The 19,797-nt window shown below is 39.3% G+C and overlaps 1 protein-coding gene across 2 annotated transcripts in view; it reads left to right on the top strand.

Annotated features, from left to right (window-relative positions):
* The window catches only part of BCKDHB (branched chain keto acid dehydrogenase E1 subunit beta), a 426,555-nt gene that overhangs the window by 263,125 nt on the left and 143,633 nt on the right, over positions 1–19,797 (top strand). For both annotated transcript variants that reach the window (XM_056109682.1, XM_056109681.1), the window contains exons 6-8: positions 397–505; positions 17,811–17,908; positions 19,278–19,388. In XM_056109682.1, coding sequence (XP_055965657.1) covers positions 397–505; positions 17,811–17,908; positions 19,278–19,388 — 318 coding nt within the window. The remainder of the gene's footprint in view (positions 1–396; positions 506–17,810; positions 17,909–19,277; positions 19,389–19,797) is intronic.

Below are 19,797 nucleotides of genomic sequence, written 5' to 3'. Positions count from 1 at the left end.
AAAAACTGGAGAGGATATTTTTGAAAGTCGCAAGAGAGTAGTGGTAAAAAACTTGTATTTGTCTATGGAAAGAAATGGACACTTTCTGTGTGATGATGACTTGTTGTGGACTCCCTTTATTTCATACTAATATGTGATATACTCACATAGAAATGAGCTCTTTAGGGAAAGAAAAGTATTTTATTGGTAAGAATATGGTATCTTATAAATATTTGTTGAAGAGATGGAAATTTTGGGAATAATATGTAAATTTAATAATGGTAATTAGGTTAAAAACATCAGATGTCTCCGTTTAATTAGTAACAATTGGTTGTTTAAATTACAGGCCTTCTTGTAAGTGAGTTGACTGGTATACATTTTCACTAAAATTGTCTTTAAACAAATTTGTTTTTACAGGTGGTTGTGCCCAGAAGCCCTTTCCAGGCCAAGGGACTTCTTTTGTCATGCATACAGGATAAAAATCCTTGTATATTTTTTGAACCTAAAATACTTTACAGGGCAGCAGGTAAAGGTTTTCTTTATTTTATACTTATGAATTAGCGTTGCATGTTTTTTCCTTTTTTTTTCTTTCCCACAGGTCCAAGAATCATAAACTTGATTTATATTTTTCTTGCAGCAAAAAATTCTGATGTTTCTTGTTAAGTTTAGGGGGAAATTCCTTTAGCTATTTTGTATTTTGCTTGTGGAAATGAGGATGCACCGTGAAAAGGTAGCAGGAACATAGGCACTAAGTGGAGGCTTAGTAAATGCGGGTAGAATGAAGAAAAGAATTGAGCTCACTCTACTAAATGGTATCAACTGTTATTTTTAGCCAAGCTAAAGTGTCCATATAGGTTTTAACTTAATTAGGATAATTTTAACTTGGTGTTTTGACATGAGTGTCTGTGCTATCGTAATTTTCATGTAGACTCAAAACCTGGTTGCTCTCTTTTAGCTTAAAATCATGATTCTGTAAACATTAATTTGTGACTTTGTTAGTTATAAAGGGAAATTAAAAAGTTTTAATTTTGGGGTTTTTGAGCCACTCTTTGCAGTGCTCAGGGGCTCTGGGTTCCAGGGTCACATTGATGGTATTTGGGGGACCAGATGTTGTTCAGTGGGTCTAATTGAAATTGGCCATGTGTTGTTGAGGGAAAAGGCAGTTCAGATAGAGAAGGGACCACCAAGTAAAGGATGCTTGGAGGACCCGCTCGAGATGGGAGATGTGTACTGAGAGTAGACTATAGACTCAACATGATGGCCACTTAATACCTGCGTTGCAGACCACAACACCCTAAAGGAGAGAGCAAGTAAAAAAAGGAATCTGCCTGCCACAGAGGCGGGGTGGGGGGGGGGGCGGGATGTGGGAGGGATACTGGGAACATTGGTGGTGGAGAGTGGGCACTGGTGGAGGGATGGAGGGATACTGGGAACATTGGTGGTGGAGAGTGGGCACTGGTGGAGGGATGGGTACTCATTGTATGACTGGAACGTGAGCATGAAAGTTTGTAAGTCTGTAACTGTATCTCATGGTGATTCATTAAAAAATAAAAAATTAAGAAAAAGAGAAATTGGCCACGTGCAGGGTAAGCTCCTTAATTTCTGTACTGTCCATTCCTTTGGGTTGAACATTTTTTTTTTGTAGGAGTACTGCTATTTATTCAGCCACTGATTAGCTGATTAAATTGGGCATGAACTCCATCTTAATTTTTTTTTAAATTTTTTATATTTATTTATTGAATCACTGTGGGAAAAGTTACTAAGCTTTCAGGTTTAAGTCTTGGTCATACAATGATCAAACACCTTTCTCTTCACCAGAACTCATTTTTCACCACGAAGAACTCCAGTATGCCCCCCCTCCCAACCCTCCCAATGCCTGTGAAGCAGATGATTTCTACTTAACTCTTCTTTACATTGATTACATTCATTATTTCGACAAAAGATGCATCATTATTGTTTAGAATTTCCCCCCCAAACAATCAGAATTGCTGAAAAGACATTGTGAAATATTTTGTTTTCTATAGCTGGTTATGAGAATCATACAATGTCACATGGCTACGATTTTGGATTTCTGCAAAGAGCCAGATAATTACGAGATTGGTTTCTGTGTGTCTGGTGTTATGGCTGGGCTGGAGAGCTGCTTGTGGGGGGGTAACTCGTGACCTTGGTAGGGTGTGAAGGACATGCCGGTACCACCCCCCTTGGGTTGGAAATTTAAATCTAAAAAGTTTTGCTTGCCTGAAATATATATATATATATATACATATATAATTTTATTATTTTTAATTTTAATTTTGTTATTTTATAAAGTAGTTCACAATATTTGATTACATTTAATATTTAAGCCAAGAAAAATTGCTCTATAGAATCATACTTTTCCTCAAAGGGTTCATCTTTAAATGTTCAGGCCAGAGTGTTAGTGCAAGTGCTAGAGCTTCCGCCTGCCATGTGCAAGGCCCTGAGTTCAATCCCTGGCATTGCATGTCCCCTGAACATCTCTGGGTGTGGCTGTTGTTGTCTCAGAAACCAATGGGTAAGGCCTGGACAACTCCGAGCACTGTTGGTTTTGCCCTTGTGGCCCCCAATCTTCCTGACATCACTCAACAGCCTAGGCTTTTTACAGACTAGTTATTTAGACTGAACTCTGCCAGGAGTTGCCCCTATTAAAAATCAACTCTTTTCTATTGTGATGTGATTTTCATATCATAATATACACATAAGTGTGTGATTAGTGGGTAGGTTTGACAGTGTTGTATACCCATGAAACCATTATGGAAATAATAAAAAGATATTTTCATCATTTTGGTAAAGGTCATTTTTGCCTCTCTTTGGTCAGTCCATACCCCTTCCTGCTACTGTAGCATTTTCTCATTGCTAAACCACAGATTCAGTGCATGTTTTTGGACTTGGTATTCATGTTTTTAGACCTGGTATAAATGGATTCACAAAGTAGATTTGAGATCCAAACTGCCCGAGTGTGAAAGAAATACTCGCTCTTGTTTCTTGCTGGACCGTGACTCTTGGCAACCCGTTGACCTTTCTTTCCATTTCCTTACCCTTGCAGTGAAGACAATGGCAAATTTTACCAAGTGACTTCCAGTGAATGGATTTAAGGGCACTTAGCTTTTCACCAGACACAGTGAAACATTTTACTGCTGTTAAGTGATGTGACCGTGCTTTCCAGAAATAACAATTTTATCATTAGTGTTTAATATGTAACAAAAGTTATCTATGCACACATTTTATCTATATGTATAAAGCCAGTGATAAGGCTTACTAAATGTTGATGATGTGGATCCTTAAATGTAAAGTCGCTCAGTTACCTTAATTGAGCTCAAGGACTTATTATTTTTTTTTTAATTGAAAAGATGTGTATGCATCTTCTTAGAATAATATTTTGTTAACAGTGCTACAATTTGTGATTAACAATGTCTTACTTTGTTTTTGCAAAAGGGTTTGTAAAGTAATTTTGTAAAGTAATTTTGGAAAGTAATGCATTTTTCTGCAAGTTTCCAGCTTGCGTGGCTCTGGACTGACCCTGAGCATTCCAGTAGTGCTTGTGAGAACATTATGAAATGTTGATTATGAAATGAAAATTATAACCATCCAGAGCAAGGTTATAGAAGTTTCAAGCAATTGGTGAAAAAAAATAGTGCATTTCTGCCAGCATGTTATTTATTTTAAAGAATTGTTTGGTAATATATATATATATATATATATATATTTATTTTTAAATCCTTATTTGGGGAAGGTAAGTGCCTTACCCCCATGTATGATATATTTGGCCCCTGTTAGCAAGTTTTTGACGCTTAACACACTCCTAAATCTTACTGACATAACTCAACAGCCGAGGCTATTTACAGGCTAGTTATTTAGACTATACTCAGTTGGGCACTTCTTTTTTTCTCTAGGTCACTCATAGACCTACTCTCAAGTGTAGGTCAGATGTGGATTATACCTGTTGATTTTAGTTACTGTCTCACAAATTTGGGGTATAGCAAGGTAGGCTTACTTTGTTAGTAGGTGGAATCAGAAGTCCTAAGGGAGCAGCAATTAGAAACAGGCAAGGTTTTTAAAGAATGACTTAGGTATTGGAACATAAGAATCTCTTTCACTGTAGGTGCCTGTTGGCCACAACAAATCACCTGGCCAATCCAAATTTAAGAGGTTGGCAAATTGACTCTGTCTCAGTATGGGGATATTATGAGGACATTATGGGGACACTGCAAATGGTCGATCCAGAAAGAAAGAGGGCAAAGGATTGTGGGCTAGTTTTTAAACTTTCTTACATGTGCATTGAAAGTCCTGGAAAGTACAAAAGAAAGGGAAAAAATGGCTTATATATATATCCATCCTTAATTACTTAATTACTGTTGACTTTTTGTTGTATATACTGACAGACTTTCATCTCTACTTTTAAGCATGTTATTACTCTAAGCATTATCTGAATTTTCCTCAATTGATTACATGTAACTTTTTACATTTTAATTTTATTTCATATTTGTTGCTTTGTGAATTGTTCACATGAGATGCTTCTCTGCCTTAGTCTAGTGGAGAAGCATCTGCTGTAAACCAAAAGCAAGCAGGGGATGAAGCTAATAGTCAGTTATTCTATTTTGTGGTGAGAAGACCTTGATCTAGTGTTTAGCAGCAGGACGAATTGAAAGTTTTTCAGTGAGTTCAAATTGCAAAATTGTCTTTGATCTTTTAAATATATTTCTGTGATCAATCTGATAAGCTGAAATATTTATAGACTAGGAACCACTGGGAATAGCTTATGTTGTTGCTATTCACGTTCAATTTAGGCACTAAATATCTTTTTTTTTCCTATCATTGACCTAATACAACTGAATTCACTCTCAAAAAATTAGAACTACTTAATAAAACTTTATTTTTTGTGTTTTAGATAAAATTTAATGTCACAACTATTGCATATCCTTTGTAAAAACTTCAAAATAGGACTATGAAGAATAAAGTGAAATTTCTTTTTCCTAATCCTCAACTCCTTTCTCAGACTTTTTATAGTATACTTTTGCTTATGTACATATGAAGTTATATAAGATCTTACTATTCTCTGATTTTTCAAATTCGTTTCACTGATGCCAATATGTGAATACAGAAAAATACAGAAGCAAATAATAATGAGTATGTGTAGCTGTTCTGTAATTTGCCTTTCTTACCTGTTTTAGATTTATGTAGATATCAGTTTACATAGATTTCACTCATAAAATTTCTGTTGGTTCACTGCAAGTTATTCTTTCCCAGAATGTTCCAATTTTTGATTTCAATGTTTGATTTTGGGGCACCCCTGACCGTGCTAAGGGATCACTCCTGGAGGGCTTGGGGGACTATTTTGTTGCTGGGGATTGAACCCTGGTTGGCTGAGAGCAAAGCAAACACCCAGTCTGCTGAACATAATAATCTCTGGCCCATGTATCTCTAATTTTAACTGAGTCGGGAGTTCTCTTCCTGTCTTTCCAAAGGTGTGGACTTTTTTTGGCTTTGTTTTTGGGCCTCACCTAATGGTGCTTGGAAGTCACTCCTAGCTGGACTCTGGAGGACCATGTGTGGTCAGGCTTTGAACCTGGGTTGGCCCCATGCAGTGCAAGCACCATGAGCCTTTTACTATCTCTTTGGCCTAAGTTATAGTATTTTAACAAATTATTTGCAGGTACCTGATGAGATGATTATGTGGTGCTTCTTTGATCTCAGAAATAAGAAAGAGGAGAACATTACTTAATGTTTTCTTGCCTTATAAATTGTAGAATTAAGATGAATCTAGTATCAGTCACATTTGTATCTTATTAAATCTTCACAATAAGTTGTGAACATGAAATGAGGCAAGGCATATAAAGTGTTTAAAAAGCTGATAGAGGACCAGGGAGGTAGTTCACTTGGCTGAAGTAAATGTTTTGTATGTAGTTTCTGTGAGTTTGATCCCTGGCACTGCCAAGACTGATGCAAAAACCAAAATAAATAACAAGCTGGCCTATAGAGAGGACTCAGTATCAGCTTATTTATTAATAATGCATTGAGCTTTTTGTTCTCATCCAAGGTGAGTTTTTGTTCTTACGTGATAGTTATAATGTGAGAGATAGTTCTTTAGTTCATTTGTCTCTTGGCTTTCAGCTACACACTTGCCTGTTCATGTTTTCTTCTGCAAATACTTGGTTTGGGAAATAGGAAACTAGGTACTCATATTTTCCTGACCTCCTGTTTATCTGGATGCCAGACAGCCTGCCTTGGGATAGCACTTGCTCTCATTTAGAAGGTGGGATGAAGATCAAAAGGACAGAAATGGTTGTAATTTTTTTTAAAGGTAGTTTATAATATTTGATTACATTTAATATTCGAACACCAATCCCACCACCATTATACCTTCCCACCATCATATTTGGGGTGTTTCCATCCCAAGCCACAAACCCTGTCCCAAAGCACAACCGAAATGATATATTTTGTATTGTCTATTAATGGAAAACTGCTGAAAATGCTACAAAAAATATCCACAGGGCAAACAGTATGAAGATTATTCTATTTTGGCAGGGGCCGTTAAGACATTCTTTAGGCTATTACTAATCTGTTGTTAAAAGTTGAATGATGTGAACTTTCATATATATATCAGAAAATATGTATATATGCATATATATATATTTCCCTCTATGATTGGTTGTCTACTATTTGAACCCCATCAGATGTGGTGTGGTACTCTTGGAGAATGGGTAGGGAGCATTTTTATGATGTGTTGTGCGGCCATGCGGCCCAGGAATACATTCATTTGTGTGTGAGGCTTGTCCTGACCGAGTGGGGAGTGGCCTTGAGCATGGTGGAGGTTGGGTTGTGGAGGTTTTCAGCTGCTGGGGCTGGATCCCATAGGGTGGGGAGGGCTCTCACCTGCCCTCCTCTGGGGCCCCCTGAGTGAAACAGCCTGGTGGCATGGCTAAAAAGCCATGCGATCTGGATGGTGGCCGATGAGTAGATTGATGACCTGGCGCCCGCAGGAGCAGGCTTATGGGCATGACCCCTTGGTCACCAGAGACAGAAGGAAATGGACAGAGAATCTTCGCTCCCGGTGCCATTGAACCCAGAGTAATGGTGATTTTGAAGGTACCTTTGGTAGTGGCCGCTGAGTCAGCTCTACTACAGCTGCCATTGCTCTGGGGCTGGGTGTCAGCCCTGCTGGTGACGGGCCTTCGGTGGGGACTGTTTCTCTCGGCAGCAGCAGATGGGAGCTCCAACATTCTCAGTGGGTCCTGTGGGCTTCTGGCTCTGGCTCCGAGACAGTATCCCACATACGGAGCTATTGAGAACCCAATCCCAATTTTTTCATTCTTTTAAAGAGCCCTGCATTGCGTCCCGAAGAGATCACACACAAGGCAGAGCACTTGCCTTGTACACGGCTGACCCCAGGTTTGATTGTAGCTTTCCATATGGTCCCCCAAGCCCACCAGGAGGGATTCCTGAATACAGAGCCAGAAGTTACCCCTGAGAACCACCAGGTGTGCCTCCTTTCCTCCCCACAAAAAGTACTGCATCACTGATAAAACATCTCTAAATCAGAAAAGTTATATTCTTTAGAGAAACATGGACACTAATGATTATAGTAAGAATGAGATTCTGAACCTCAGAGTTTTAAGTTAACCACTAAATCTTACTCATGTTTTATTTTATTTTTTATTTTTTTATTTATTTATTTTTTTATAATTTATTTATTTATTGAATCACTGTGGGAAAAGTTACAGAGCTTTCGGGTTTAGGTCTCAGTCATGTAAATATCAAGCACATTTCCCTTTACCAATACTTATTTTTAACCCCGAACCCCAATAGACCCCCACCTCCCACCCCTCCCAATTCTTGTGAGGCAGATGAGCTCTAGTTAATACTCTATATACTTTGACTAGATAGATTGTTTCGATAGAAGATGCACAATTATTGTTTAGAGTTTACGACCCACCCCCCACAATCAGACATGCTGAAACAGCGTTGTGAAATGATTTGCTTTCTACAACTTGGTTTAAGAATAAAATGATGTCGCGCGGCCACAATAGCGGCCGCGCAGTTTTGGATTTCTGCTATTTTACTTATTAACCCTGGAAGAATTTCTATTAAAAGTTAGCTAGTTAAGAGATTGGTTTCTGTGCCCTGGAGTCGTGTCCGTGCCGGAGAGCCGCTCGTGGGGGGCAGCGGGCGACCTCGGTGGGGCATGGGGGACGGCCCACAAAGCCCCCCTTCCCGTGAGGTCCCCGCCGCTCCCGCCGAGCCCGGCTCAAACCTGCTGTCCACAAGGCTCCCGTGTGGCCGCCATCTTTCTCACTCATGTTTTATTTTAAATTATATGTTACATTATCAATAAAACTTATGCTTCCCTTTCTTTTTTCATTCTTTTAAAAAAATTATTTGAATTTATTTTTTGCTTTTTGGGTCACACCCGGTGGTGCTCAGGGATGACCCCTGGCTCTGCACTCAGGAATTACTCTGGGGGTGCTTGGGGGACCATATGGGATGCCAGGGATCGAACCCGGGTTGGTTGCATGCAAGGCAAGCAGCCTACCCATTATACTGTCTCTGGCCCCAGCTTTTATTTTTTCATTCATATATTCTCTCTCCTTATTTGTAACATAAATGTCAAGTAATTTTAGCATGGAAGTCATCAAAAGTATGACAATAATAATCTCAGCTCTCGATGATTGTTCAGAAAATAATAGTCACGATTGTTACAATATGATCTTGTGATAGTGATTTACAATTAAGTATCTGTATTCTGTTGTGTATGATAATAGGGACAAGGATAACTGCCTAGACTGAAATGTTAATTTTTAATGGCCCTTTTTAATGAGCTTTTTTTTTTTTTTTTTTTGCTTTTTGGGTCACATCTGGCAATGCCTAGGAGTTACTCCTGGCTTTGCACTCAGGAATTACTCCTGCTGGTGCTCCAGGAACCATATGGGATGCTGGGAATTGAACCTGGGTTGGCCACATGCAAGGGAAACGCCCTATGTACTGTACTGCTGCTCCAGCCTCCCTTTTTAATGGGCTTTAAGGAAAACTTTGTTGTGGGAACTGGGAGTCACACGTTAGGTTGTGGTGCTCACACACTTCCACTGTGATGCTTGCCATACTTGTGCACTTTAGTTGTGGTCTGGCACATACTTGGTTCTGTACAGAGCACTGAGATGGCACATACTTCTGCTTCTGGGAGGCATGAGGGGCTCACTAGAGACTCCCAAAGGGCTGGTGCTTGCAAGGCAGGCCTGCTGCCACTGAGCCATGCCACTGAGCCTCTTTCTAGTCTTTAATGACTGGATCATTGACTTATTGTCAGTAGTAAAGCTGGTTAAAGTGAAAGGTGTATGCTTTGAACAATATGTGATGGAGCACAGATACACATTCCTGCTTTCCTCAGTTTACAAGTGGGGTACCAAAGTAATGCAACGTTTTGCCAGAGATCACCAGATGCAGAAAAGAGGGCTGTGTCCGGGCTCCTAATTGCTTAGCACTTTTGCAACTGTAAATTCTGATAAAGAGCATAGGCTTATTCAGGTGTGGACACTTTGAATATGCTCTTAGTGAACACACAGAATAGCAATGCACTGTAGCATTGTCCTCCCGTTGTTCATCGATTTGCTCGAGTGGGCCCAGTAACGCCTCCATTGTGACACTTGTTGCTACTGTGTTTGGCATATCGAATACGTCATGGGGAGCTTGCCAGGCTTTGCTGTGTGGGCAAGATACTCTTTTTTTTTTGATTTTTATTAGTGAAACACCATGAGGTACAGTTGTAGACTTACAGATTTTTGTGCTTGGGTTTCGATTATACAATGATCAAACACCCATCCCTCCACCAGTGCCCATTTTCCAACACCACGGGTCCCAGTATTCCTCCCACCCACCATCCCCCCCATCCCACCCTGCCTCTGTGGCAGGGCATTCCCTTTTGTTCTCTCTTCTTTTGAGTGTTGTGGTCTGCAAAAGAGGCATTGAATGGCAATCATGTTTGGTCCATAATCTACTTTCAACATGCATCTCCCATCCTGGGAGGATCCTTCCAACACCCTTTATTTGGTGCTCCCTTCTCTATCTGAGCTGATGGGCAAGATACTCTTGGTAGCTTGCCGGGCTCTCCGAGAAGGGCGGAGGAATCGAACCTGGGTTGGCCGGTCCGACCGTGTGCAAGGCAAACGCCCTACCTCTGTACTGCCCCTCCAGCCCTACACAGCATAAAGTGACATACATTTTGGAAACATTTCTTTTTAAAAAGAACATTTATGTTTTGTTATCATGTATAATGCAACACGCATAAAGCCCTACTGAGTTTCACATTTGCAAGGAAACCGGCATTACTGTAGATTAGTGCCAGGGCAGAGAAATGACCCTATTATCTTTGTGATTCTAATGCCGTGCCTCACAGGGGAACTTGATCATTAAGAGTGAGTTGTTATTCTCTTGCAGATGCTTTCTCCACAAGCATTAATATATTAAATCAGAAGGAATTGGGAATTTCCACAGGGATTTGGGAATTACTGTTTAAAGGTTTCAGGGTTCACTTTGACCTGAAATATAACGAATGTATGTTTTGCTTGTATTTGTAGATTGTATTCCTGGTTTCGTGCCACCATTTCATTAAGCACATCTCTTCCTACATGAGATGACCTCTCTATTTTTTCTTTACTTTTTGTGTCCTCTTTGGTGGTGAAGCATTCATTTTGTTTTTCTCTGTACACCTAGAGCAGTTGTATTCATTGCTGTATCATAGGGCTGTTTACTAATTATCTTTAAAAGGTAAAGGTAAAGGCCCTCCCGTTGATCGTCGATTTGCTCGAGCGGGCCCAGTAACGTCTCCATTGGAGACTTTGTTGTTACTGTGTCTGGCATATCGAATACTCTCGGTAGCTTGCTGGGCTCTCCGAGAGGGGCGGAGGAATCGAACTCGGGTCGGCCATGTTGGCCGCTTGTAAGGCGAACGCCCTACCGCTGTGCTATATATTTTATAACTCCCAGTTGAGTGTATGATTTACAAAGACTAAATCTTTTTTTAATGTTGACATCTTGCATGATGTCTCTGTATGTTGGTATGCAGTCAATATAAATGAATATGTGTACATTGTGCATAATACATATATATTATTTTTATCCTCTACTTTATTTGAAAAAGGAGTTAAGCTTAAAAGCAGTGTACAAAAAAAAAGCAGTGTACAAATCATAAGAAAATTTGAAAGAAAAGACTATAATTTGGGAGGTGGCATTAATTCTTGTCTTGTTTCTATAAATGAACATTTATTATGAATATAAGAACATCTGCTTGAGGAGATTTTATAATATAAAATAAAAATCCATCTCAGTACAAAATGCATCTTTAAATTTTTGACCTTGAATATATTTCTTTTATTTCGTTTCTTTTTTGGCTTTTGGTCCATACTTGGAAGTACTCAGGACTTACTTCTCTGGCTTTGTGCTCAGGGATCAGTTTGGCAGGGCCCAGTGGACCATATATAGTTCTGAGGATCGAATCCCAGTTGGTTGAGTGCAAGGAAAGTGCCTTACCCACGGTGCCATCTCTCCGACCCCAGATTTCTTATCTGTCCATTTATTTTATTATTTTTCTTTTTCAAAGCACATGGCTTGTCACTGAGTTACATCCCTTCCTAGGTCCTCTATATTCTGTTAAAAAACATTCGATGCTGAATGGTTTCTCTGTGGGTTGCTCTTTAGTGCTGAGAAAGTAGTCAACAAATGGTAAAACAGAGTTGTCTCATTCCACTGCTATAAAAATGGAAATCTGAAGTTTGACTGTTTGGTGCTCTTTTTAGTTCATGAAGTTTTGTGCTCTTATTTGTCTTGTTTTTTTTTTTTTCCTGAAAAGTACCTGGGCATGGAGTAGGAATGCTGAAAGGTTGATTTGAAATAATTTGAAATAATAATAACCCTCTCACTTATGTCAATGGAATTAAACAGTACCTGTGTATAACTTGCTCTCCAGGCGATGTTTGCTACATTTAAATAAATGGACATTATTAAAACTATTCTTATTATCCTGCTTCAGGATTAAATTTTGCAAATCCAAGAGGAGATTTTTTTTTTTTTGGTGGGGAGGATTGTTTTTAACATGACTTTTTAAATCTAATTCTCAGCATGACATTTTTCGATGGAGGATAAAGTATTGTTTTCTGTGTTGTTGCTTAATTGATTGTTAAAATAATGAGGGCTTTTTCTGGGTAATTAATTGAACACAGTGAAGCAGCCGTTCTGTGGCAACTTTTTAAAGGAGGTGGGCCAAGATGCCAAGCCGTTTCTTTTGTTGTGCCAGCCCATTAAGTTGTGTGTTCCAGGGCTTTGCTAATCATCAGCTGGCAGCTGGTTTACAAGTCAGAAATGGCTGTTTCTTGTTTGATTGGGGGCCACCGGCTCACAGTAGGCAAGTGCCTGCTGATTTCATGACTTTACCATTGGATGCTGTCTTGCAAAGAGGAGTTGATGGTGGTAGACTACCTTCATACTACCTCTGACATGTTTACCAGATGTCATCCGCACCATCATCAACCCTCATTTTTGTCAAGTCACCGAGAACTGTTGCACAGACAAAATATAAGACTCCAGTTTACTCAATCTGTCTTCCTCTTTGTCTTATCGTTTGTCTGACTTTTTGTCAGACAAGACTCAAGGATCACTCATCCTGGCAGTGTCTGGGGGACTGTATGTGGCGCTGCGAATTTAACCTGGGTCAGCTGTGTGCAAGGGCTTTAATACCTCTATTATCTCTCTGACCCCAATACCTGATTCAAACCATCACTGGGTAAATTGGAATTGACCTCTGAAAATGCTCTTTTGAATTTAGGGTGGTAAATTTCTCTGGAATAAATTTGCAGATAAAAAATATTTTAAGTTCAGTTGCTTTAGGGCAAGACCAGCCAGAGACAGTATAGAAATGAGTTGGAAGTGGTTGTGTTTCAAGAAAATGTTTACACAGTCTTCATGCACATACACAGACGTAAATGCACAGTGAAACTTGTTAGAATCTCATCCTACCCCGATAAAATTTATTTATTTGTTATTTAAAAAAATTTTATTTATTGAATTACTGTGAGAAGAGTCACAAAGCCTTTCAGTTTAAGTCTCGGTCGGTCACACAATGATCAAACACCCATCTCTTCACCAGTGCACATTTTCCAGCACCAAGAGCTCCAGTATACCCCCCTCCTACCCCTCCCCCTGCCTGTGTGGCAGATTTCCACTTTATTCTCTCTCTATGTTGATCACATGCAGTATTATGACAAAAGATCCACTATTATTATTTGAAATTTTCCCCAGCATTCAGACCTGCCAATAAAATTTAAAAGGAAAAGGAATAATACTGTTAGTTATCAGCAACCAATCCACTATTAGAACTCTTAAAAATCATATAGCAAGCAGTGTTTATTAATATTATTATTGCCATAATTTGAATTAATAAGTGACACTAGAGTAGGTTACTTAAAAGTTAAACATGACTAGTCCAGATGCAAAAGTATCTGATTCAGTCTTGTTCGTGTACTACACAAAAACTTAAATATTGCTTTGAAGGCTGGAATTTTCTAATACACTATATCTCTCAGTTTACTTTGTCCTCTGCTCTGTGCCTTGCCCAGAAAAGTAATTTTTTTAGGTTTTACTATTTTGTTTAAAAGATTTATTTAAAATAATCATCTTTCTCTGGTATTAACATTGCCTATGCAAATGTCATTAGACTGAAATATTTAAAATGCCCCAAATAAAAGAATCTAACTGTGTTTGTGGGCTAGAGAGATAGCACAGTGGTAGGGCGTTTGCCTTGCATGCGGCCGGCCCAGCAAACCCGGGTTTGATTCCTTCTCCCCTCTCGGAGAGCCTGGCAAGCTACTGAGAGTATCTCGCCCACATGGCAAAGCCTCGCAAGTTACCCGTGACGATATGCCAAACACAGTAGCAGCAAGTCTCACAATGGAGACGTTACTGGGCCCGCTCGAGCAAATTGATGAACAGTAGGAAGACAGGGCTACAGTCCAGTGCTACTGTGTTTTTAATGATTGCAATATTAAATATGGTAGTTTAAATATTATATTTATAAGACAAAGCTGTTTTTGGCATGACAACACGTTTAATAAATATCTCTTCGTGAAAAACATTGTCTTATTGTCTTATTCCTACTTTGGACAAACTTGCAGGCTATCGAATGTAGCCTGCCCATAGGGCAGAGTCTGGCAAACTCCCCGTGGCCTACCAAATATGCCAAATACCAGTAACAATGATGGGTCTCATTCTCCTAAATAGCCTTGAATATAATCTCAGGGCTAGGATGAAAGAGACGTTACTGGGGCCTGCTCGAGGCAATCGACGAATAACAGGATGATGAAATGAAATGAAATGAAAATGAAAAACATTGTGGAAAGGTTTTAGACTGCATACAGTATGTTCTGTTTGTATAAAGAAAAGAGAAATGCACATATCTGTGCATTTGTATTTTTGCATATTGTAAATAGCTGAAAAGTTACTGAATAAGTGTTACTAATTTCAAGTAGGACAGATGAACTTGACTAGTAGAGATAGAAAAGAGTTATTATTTTTCTTTCAGTTTAAGGGTTTTTTTAAATTTTATTTATTTATTTATTTTTTAATCTTTATTAGTGAAACACCCTGAGGTACAGTTGTAGACTTACAAATTTTTGTGCTTGGGTTTCAGTTATACAATGATTGAATACCCATCCCTCCACCAGTGCCCATTCTCCACCCCCACCAATCCCAGTATCCCTCCCACCCCTCCAGCTCCCTATCCCACCCTGCCTCTGTGGCAGGGCATTCCCCTTTGTTCTCTCTCTCCTTTTAGGTGCCCTGGTTTGCAAAAGAGGCATTGAGTGGCAGTCGTTTTCGGTCTAGAGTCTACTTTCAGCATGCTTCTCCCATCCTGGGAGGATCCTCCCAACACCCTTTATTTGGTGCTCCCTTCTCTACCTGAGCTGCCTCGAAAAGAGTTATTAATAGTTCAGATCACTGGAGTGCCACAGAGCTAATCTTATAGACTAGTCTTATAGGTTAGTCATCTTGATACTACACCCCAGAGATCCACTGCATAACTAGTTTGCAAAGATGCACTAGTGGATGTAAAATTGCAGTCTACATCACCAGTGGATGTAGCTTGCAGTCTACATCATGCTGTTGAGTCTGGACCTGGATCTGCTTCCAGTGTGACTCATATTCTAGAATGGATTCTGGATAACTCTTGCCTTTTGAGTCATTGGCTTCTAATTGAATCTGGGTGCACTTGATTATAGAGTCCATGTTTTGAGCAGTGGAAAGCTGGGAAAGATAATGTGAACCTTGGTACTGTGTGGACAAAGACCACAGGTCATTTCCCAAGTGGAGATGAGAATAAAAACTTACAGTGCCAGAAATAATGACAGCTGGCCTCTGCAGATACTCAGGTAATTGTTAGCATTGAATACTTCTGACAAGAGTTGGAAATCTGATTTGGGAGTATAGGGTTACCTTCATTTTTCTTTTAACACAATTTATTATTGATTTTTTTATTATAACACCATGATTTACCAAGTTATTCATAATACAGTTGTTTCAGGCATTAAATGTTCCAACACCAGTTCCACTATCAGTGAGTGACCTTCTCTCCACCAATGTTTTTCACCCATCACCTCAGCCTGACCTCTTCGCAGGGACAAAAAATTTACTTCATATTGTTTGTTATAACCCAAACGCAAATGGAATTATCAAAACTAAGATCACTAAAAGTCGCTTTGGGATAACACAGTGGGTAGGGCGTCCACCTTACAAGCGGCCAACATAGCCGACCCGAGTTCGATTCCTCCGCCCCTCTTGGAGAGCCCGGCAAGCTACCGAGAGTATTCGATATGCCAGACACAGTAACAACAAAGTCTCCAATGGAGACGTTACTGGGCCCGCTCGAGCAAATCGACGATCAACGGGAGGGCCTTTACCTTTACCTTTACCTTATCTCACAATGGTGTTACTAAAGTCGTGTCTGAAGACTTTTTGGGCTGGTTGGTGCTAATTGAGCTTTCTGTGTCGTTGTTTTCACTCATTGTGTTTGGTTGTCTTCTATGCAACTTTCCCCATCAGATTTGCTGTGATTCTACTTGGCTGACAAAATTAGGAAATTCAGAGGTGTCATTTTTTCTTCTCATTTTCACTGCTTTCTGGTAAAAATTGAGAATTGAGACAGGCTTATAATAGGGTAATTTATCAACTTTACCTCAATTTTAATTTAAAAATAAGCTTTTTGATAGCCTCTTGGATTTAATTAACCCCATATTGCATGTACTTGATTGTGAGAACAATGAAATTGTTTTGTCTGGATTGCCAATAGTTTTTCATTTTGGTCTGGTGAAACTGATTGAGTTTATCTCCTTGAGACTTTCAGGATTCAAATTTGAAAAAAATTAAGGTATTTTCAGTCGTTATGGTTGAAAAAGTGTTTAAATTTACACTTTGAACAAAAATGTAGAAAAAGAAAAAACCCAAACCTTACCTGGAATTTTCTCCTTGGTAGAGAAATTAGTTAGAGAACTTAATTTAGTTCATTTAAATTTTAGTAGCTGTATTGCATTTTTTTTTTTTTTTTGGTGGGGGATTTTTCAAGTGTTGTTCAGGTCCTGGTAATTGTTGGCTAAGAGATTGGCAATTGCTAGGGCCTGAGGATTTTGTACTATAAGGGCCGATGGTGCCAGAGACCACCATGGTACTACCTGACTCTACTTGGGGGCTGCCAGGACCCACCCCAGTGATGCTCAGTTGACCTTGTGGTGCTGGGGATTGATCTAAAGCCCCATGAATGCAAAGCGTGTGCTCTAACTCCAGTCTTATCTCCTGACCCATAAATTCAAGAAAAAATTGGGGAGAGGTGGAATCCCCCCAGCTGGTGCTTTGTGGCCCCAGGTGCCACTCCTGGTGATACTTGGGTCAGCAGTGCTGACTTCAGGAACCAGTGCTTGGGTCTGGTAATGTGGTACTGCTAGGGCCTCATGGTTCTGGGGGCCACCAGGGCACATAACTTGGGACTGGCAGGGGAGGGGCATGGACTGTTGGGGATTGAACCTGGAGAGTGGTGCAATGAAGGCATCATGCATGCTTGTCCTCTCCAGTGTCTTAAGCTGATTTTGAAGATTAGTCTTAGATTTATATGAAAAGTTGATAGTAAAAAACTTACAGCCAGTTTCCTGTTATTAAATATTATATTAGTATAATACATTTATTATATTAATGAACTGATATTGACACATTATTGACTAATGCTAATAATGTTAATATTAATATTGACATTAAAGATGTTACTTATCATAATGTGGCATACCCAATATGCCACATACCAGTAACAATGATGGGTCTCATTCTCCTAACCCTGAAAGAGCCTTGAATATGGCACTTTTTAAAAAGTCTCAGGGCTAGGACGAAGGAGACGTTACTGGTGCCTGCTTGAGGCAATCGATGAACAACAGGATGACTGTGATCGTGATTGTGAATTATCATAACTAATGATACTTGATAAATAATGATGATTGATAAAATATTGACATATTTTGTTAAGATCTTCCTAATTTTTTCCTAAAATACACTTAATTCCAGGGTTGCTGATAGACCTTAATTCCAGGGTTGCTGATAGACTTTATTATATTTTTTTTATCTGTGTTATAATGTCATGGGTCATATAATAAATGTTATTTTTCTTATAAGTTCGGTGACGTTTTGGGGAAGGATAAATGAAAGCTTTAACACAGTGTGGTTCTTACGTTCTTTTGTGTACACATGTCTCATGAGAACTTAACCTTTTGTTTCTTTCCTTATTTCCTTTTCAGTGGAACAGGTTCCAGTGGAACCCTACAACATCCCCCTGTCGCAGGCTGAAGTTATACAGGAAGGGAGTGATGTCACTCTGGTTGCCTGGGGCACCCAGGTCAGTAACTGTGGTACCATGTGTTGTCCCCATTGTGCTTGGAAGCTTTTATTTTTAATCCTGATACAGTGAGGAATTGATATTTTTTTGTATGTCTCAAATTTAAATCTATTTATTGATACATTGGTAACTAGTACTGATTTCTAACCGAGGGTGGAGGTTCCATTTCATCATATTTGGATATACATGTATTTTTGAATATTTAATGTTGAATATTTAATATTGAATATTAATATTAAATTAATTAAATATACAATTAAAATAAATTAATATTGAATTTAATTTAGAATATTAATATTAAATAATAATATTTAATATTTAACGAATCCATTAAAAATATATTGCATTTGCAAAAATGTATTCATTAAAAATTTTTCCTTTGGACATAAAGTAACAAAATAGGAGACTAACACCCAAGAATGGCCGAGATTAGTACCAGGAATTTTACTCCATGGCGTGGAGGCCAACCACACATGCTAGGGGAAAAGGGAGCTCAGATAGAGAAGGGAGCACCAAATAAAGGGTGTTGGGAGGATCCTCCCAGGATGGGAGATGCATGCTGAAAGTAACTATAGACCGAACATGATTGTCACCCATTGCCTCTTTTCCAAACCACAACACCCAATAAAAGAGAGAGAGAACAAAAGGGAATGTCCGCCTTGTCACGGAGGCAGGGTGGGAGTGGGGAATGGGGGTGGGAGGGATCCTGGGATTTGTGGTGGTGGGAAATGGGCACCGGTGGAGGGATGGGTATTTGATCATTGTATAATTGAAACCCAAGCACAAAAATTTGTAAGTCTACAACTGTACCTCATGATGTCTCACTAATAAAAATTAAAAAATAATTTTTTTTTCCTTTGGAAGCACACATTACAGACTTTTTACTGACTGCTGTAAAGGAATTGCTGTCTTTTTCATCCCATTTGTTGCTGTTGTTTATAATGGCCTTACTGGCTGTATGAATGGACTAGATACAGAATTCCATGCCTTTTTTTTTTCTGCGATGAACCTCACTTATCTACATCAGCTTTCCCTGGTACTTGTCACATTGCTCTAGTTTTAAAAGAGGGAGCTCAAGACTCATTGACCATAGGCTGTTTTTTTTTTTTTGGGTCACACCCGACAATGCTCAGGGGTTACTTCTGGCTCATGCACTCAGGAATTACTCCGGGTGGTGCTCGGGGGAACATATGGGATGCTGGGAATCCATCCCGGGCCGGCCTCATGCAAGGCAGAGACCCTCCCCTCTGTGCTATCGCTCCAACTTGACCATAGGCTTTTGAGTCTTTGATTTTGGTTTTTTCTCCTTTTGCGGTAAGTTTCCTGGCATGACTCTAGTCATCTTTTGCTTGCTTTTCTCCTATTACAGGTTCATGTGATCCGAGAGGTAGCTTCCATGGCTCAAGAAAAGCTGGGAGTGTCGTGTGAAATCATTGATCTGAGAACCATAATACCTTGGGATGTGGAGACAGTTTGCAAGGTATGACTGTAATGTTGGCTGAGTGAGGATCTTTATTTCAGATGCACTTGCAGAGTTGTTTTGAAATGTTAAATTTGTGCTTATCTTCAAATGTCTTAAAGCTTTAATATTTATATCCTCAAAGAAACGTGCACTGTACAACTAATTAGCTTAATGCTCAAGGAAGCAGCTAGCTTCAGGGTTTTCTTCCATAATTTCTATGTTTAAACTATTACAAAAATGTGTCCTTTATGCTTTGGTTGGGGTGTATGAATTAGTGGAATAATAGTGCAAATAGCTTTTCAGAGATGGTTAACTTACTGTGTTTTTTCACTTCTGATTGGTTTAAGTTAGATAAGCTAGGTCTGAGATAGTCAACTGAATGGCTGATTTCTGTTTTTTCTCCTTTCCAAAAGTAATAGAGATGAAT

Source organism: Sorex fumeus, unplaced genomic scaffold, assembly GCF_029834395.1.
Source record: "Sorex fumeus unplaced genomic scaffold, SorFum_2.1 ptg000008l, whole genome shotgun sequence".
NCBI lineage: Eukaryota > Metazoa > Chordata > Mammalia > Eulipotyphla > Soricidae > Sorex > Sorex fumeus.
Note: the sequence above shows the minus strand (reverse complement) of the source record. Positions and strands in the feature narration are given on the sequence as shown.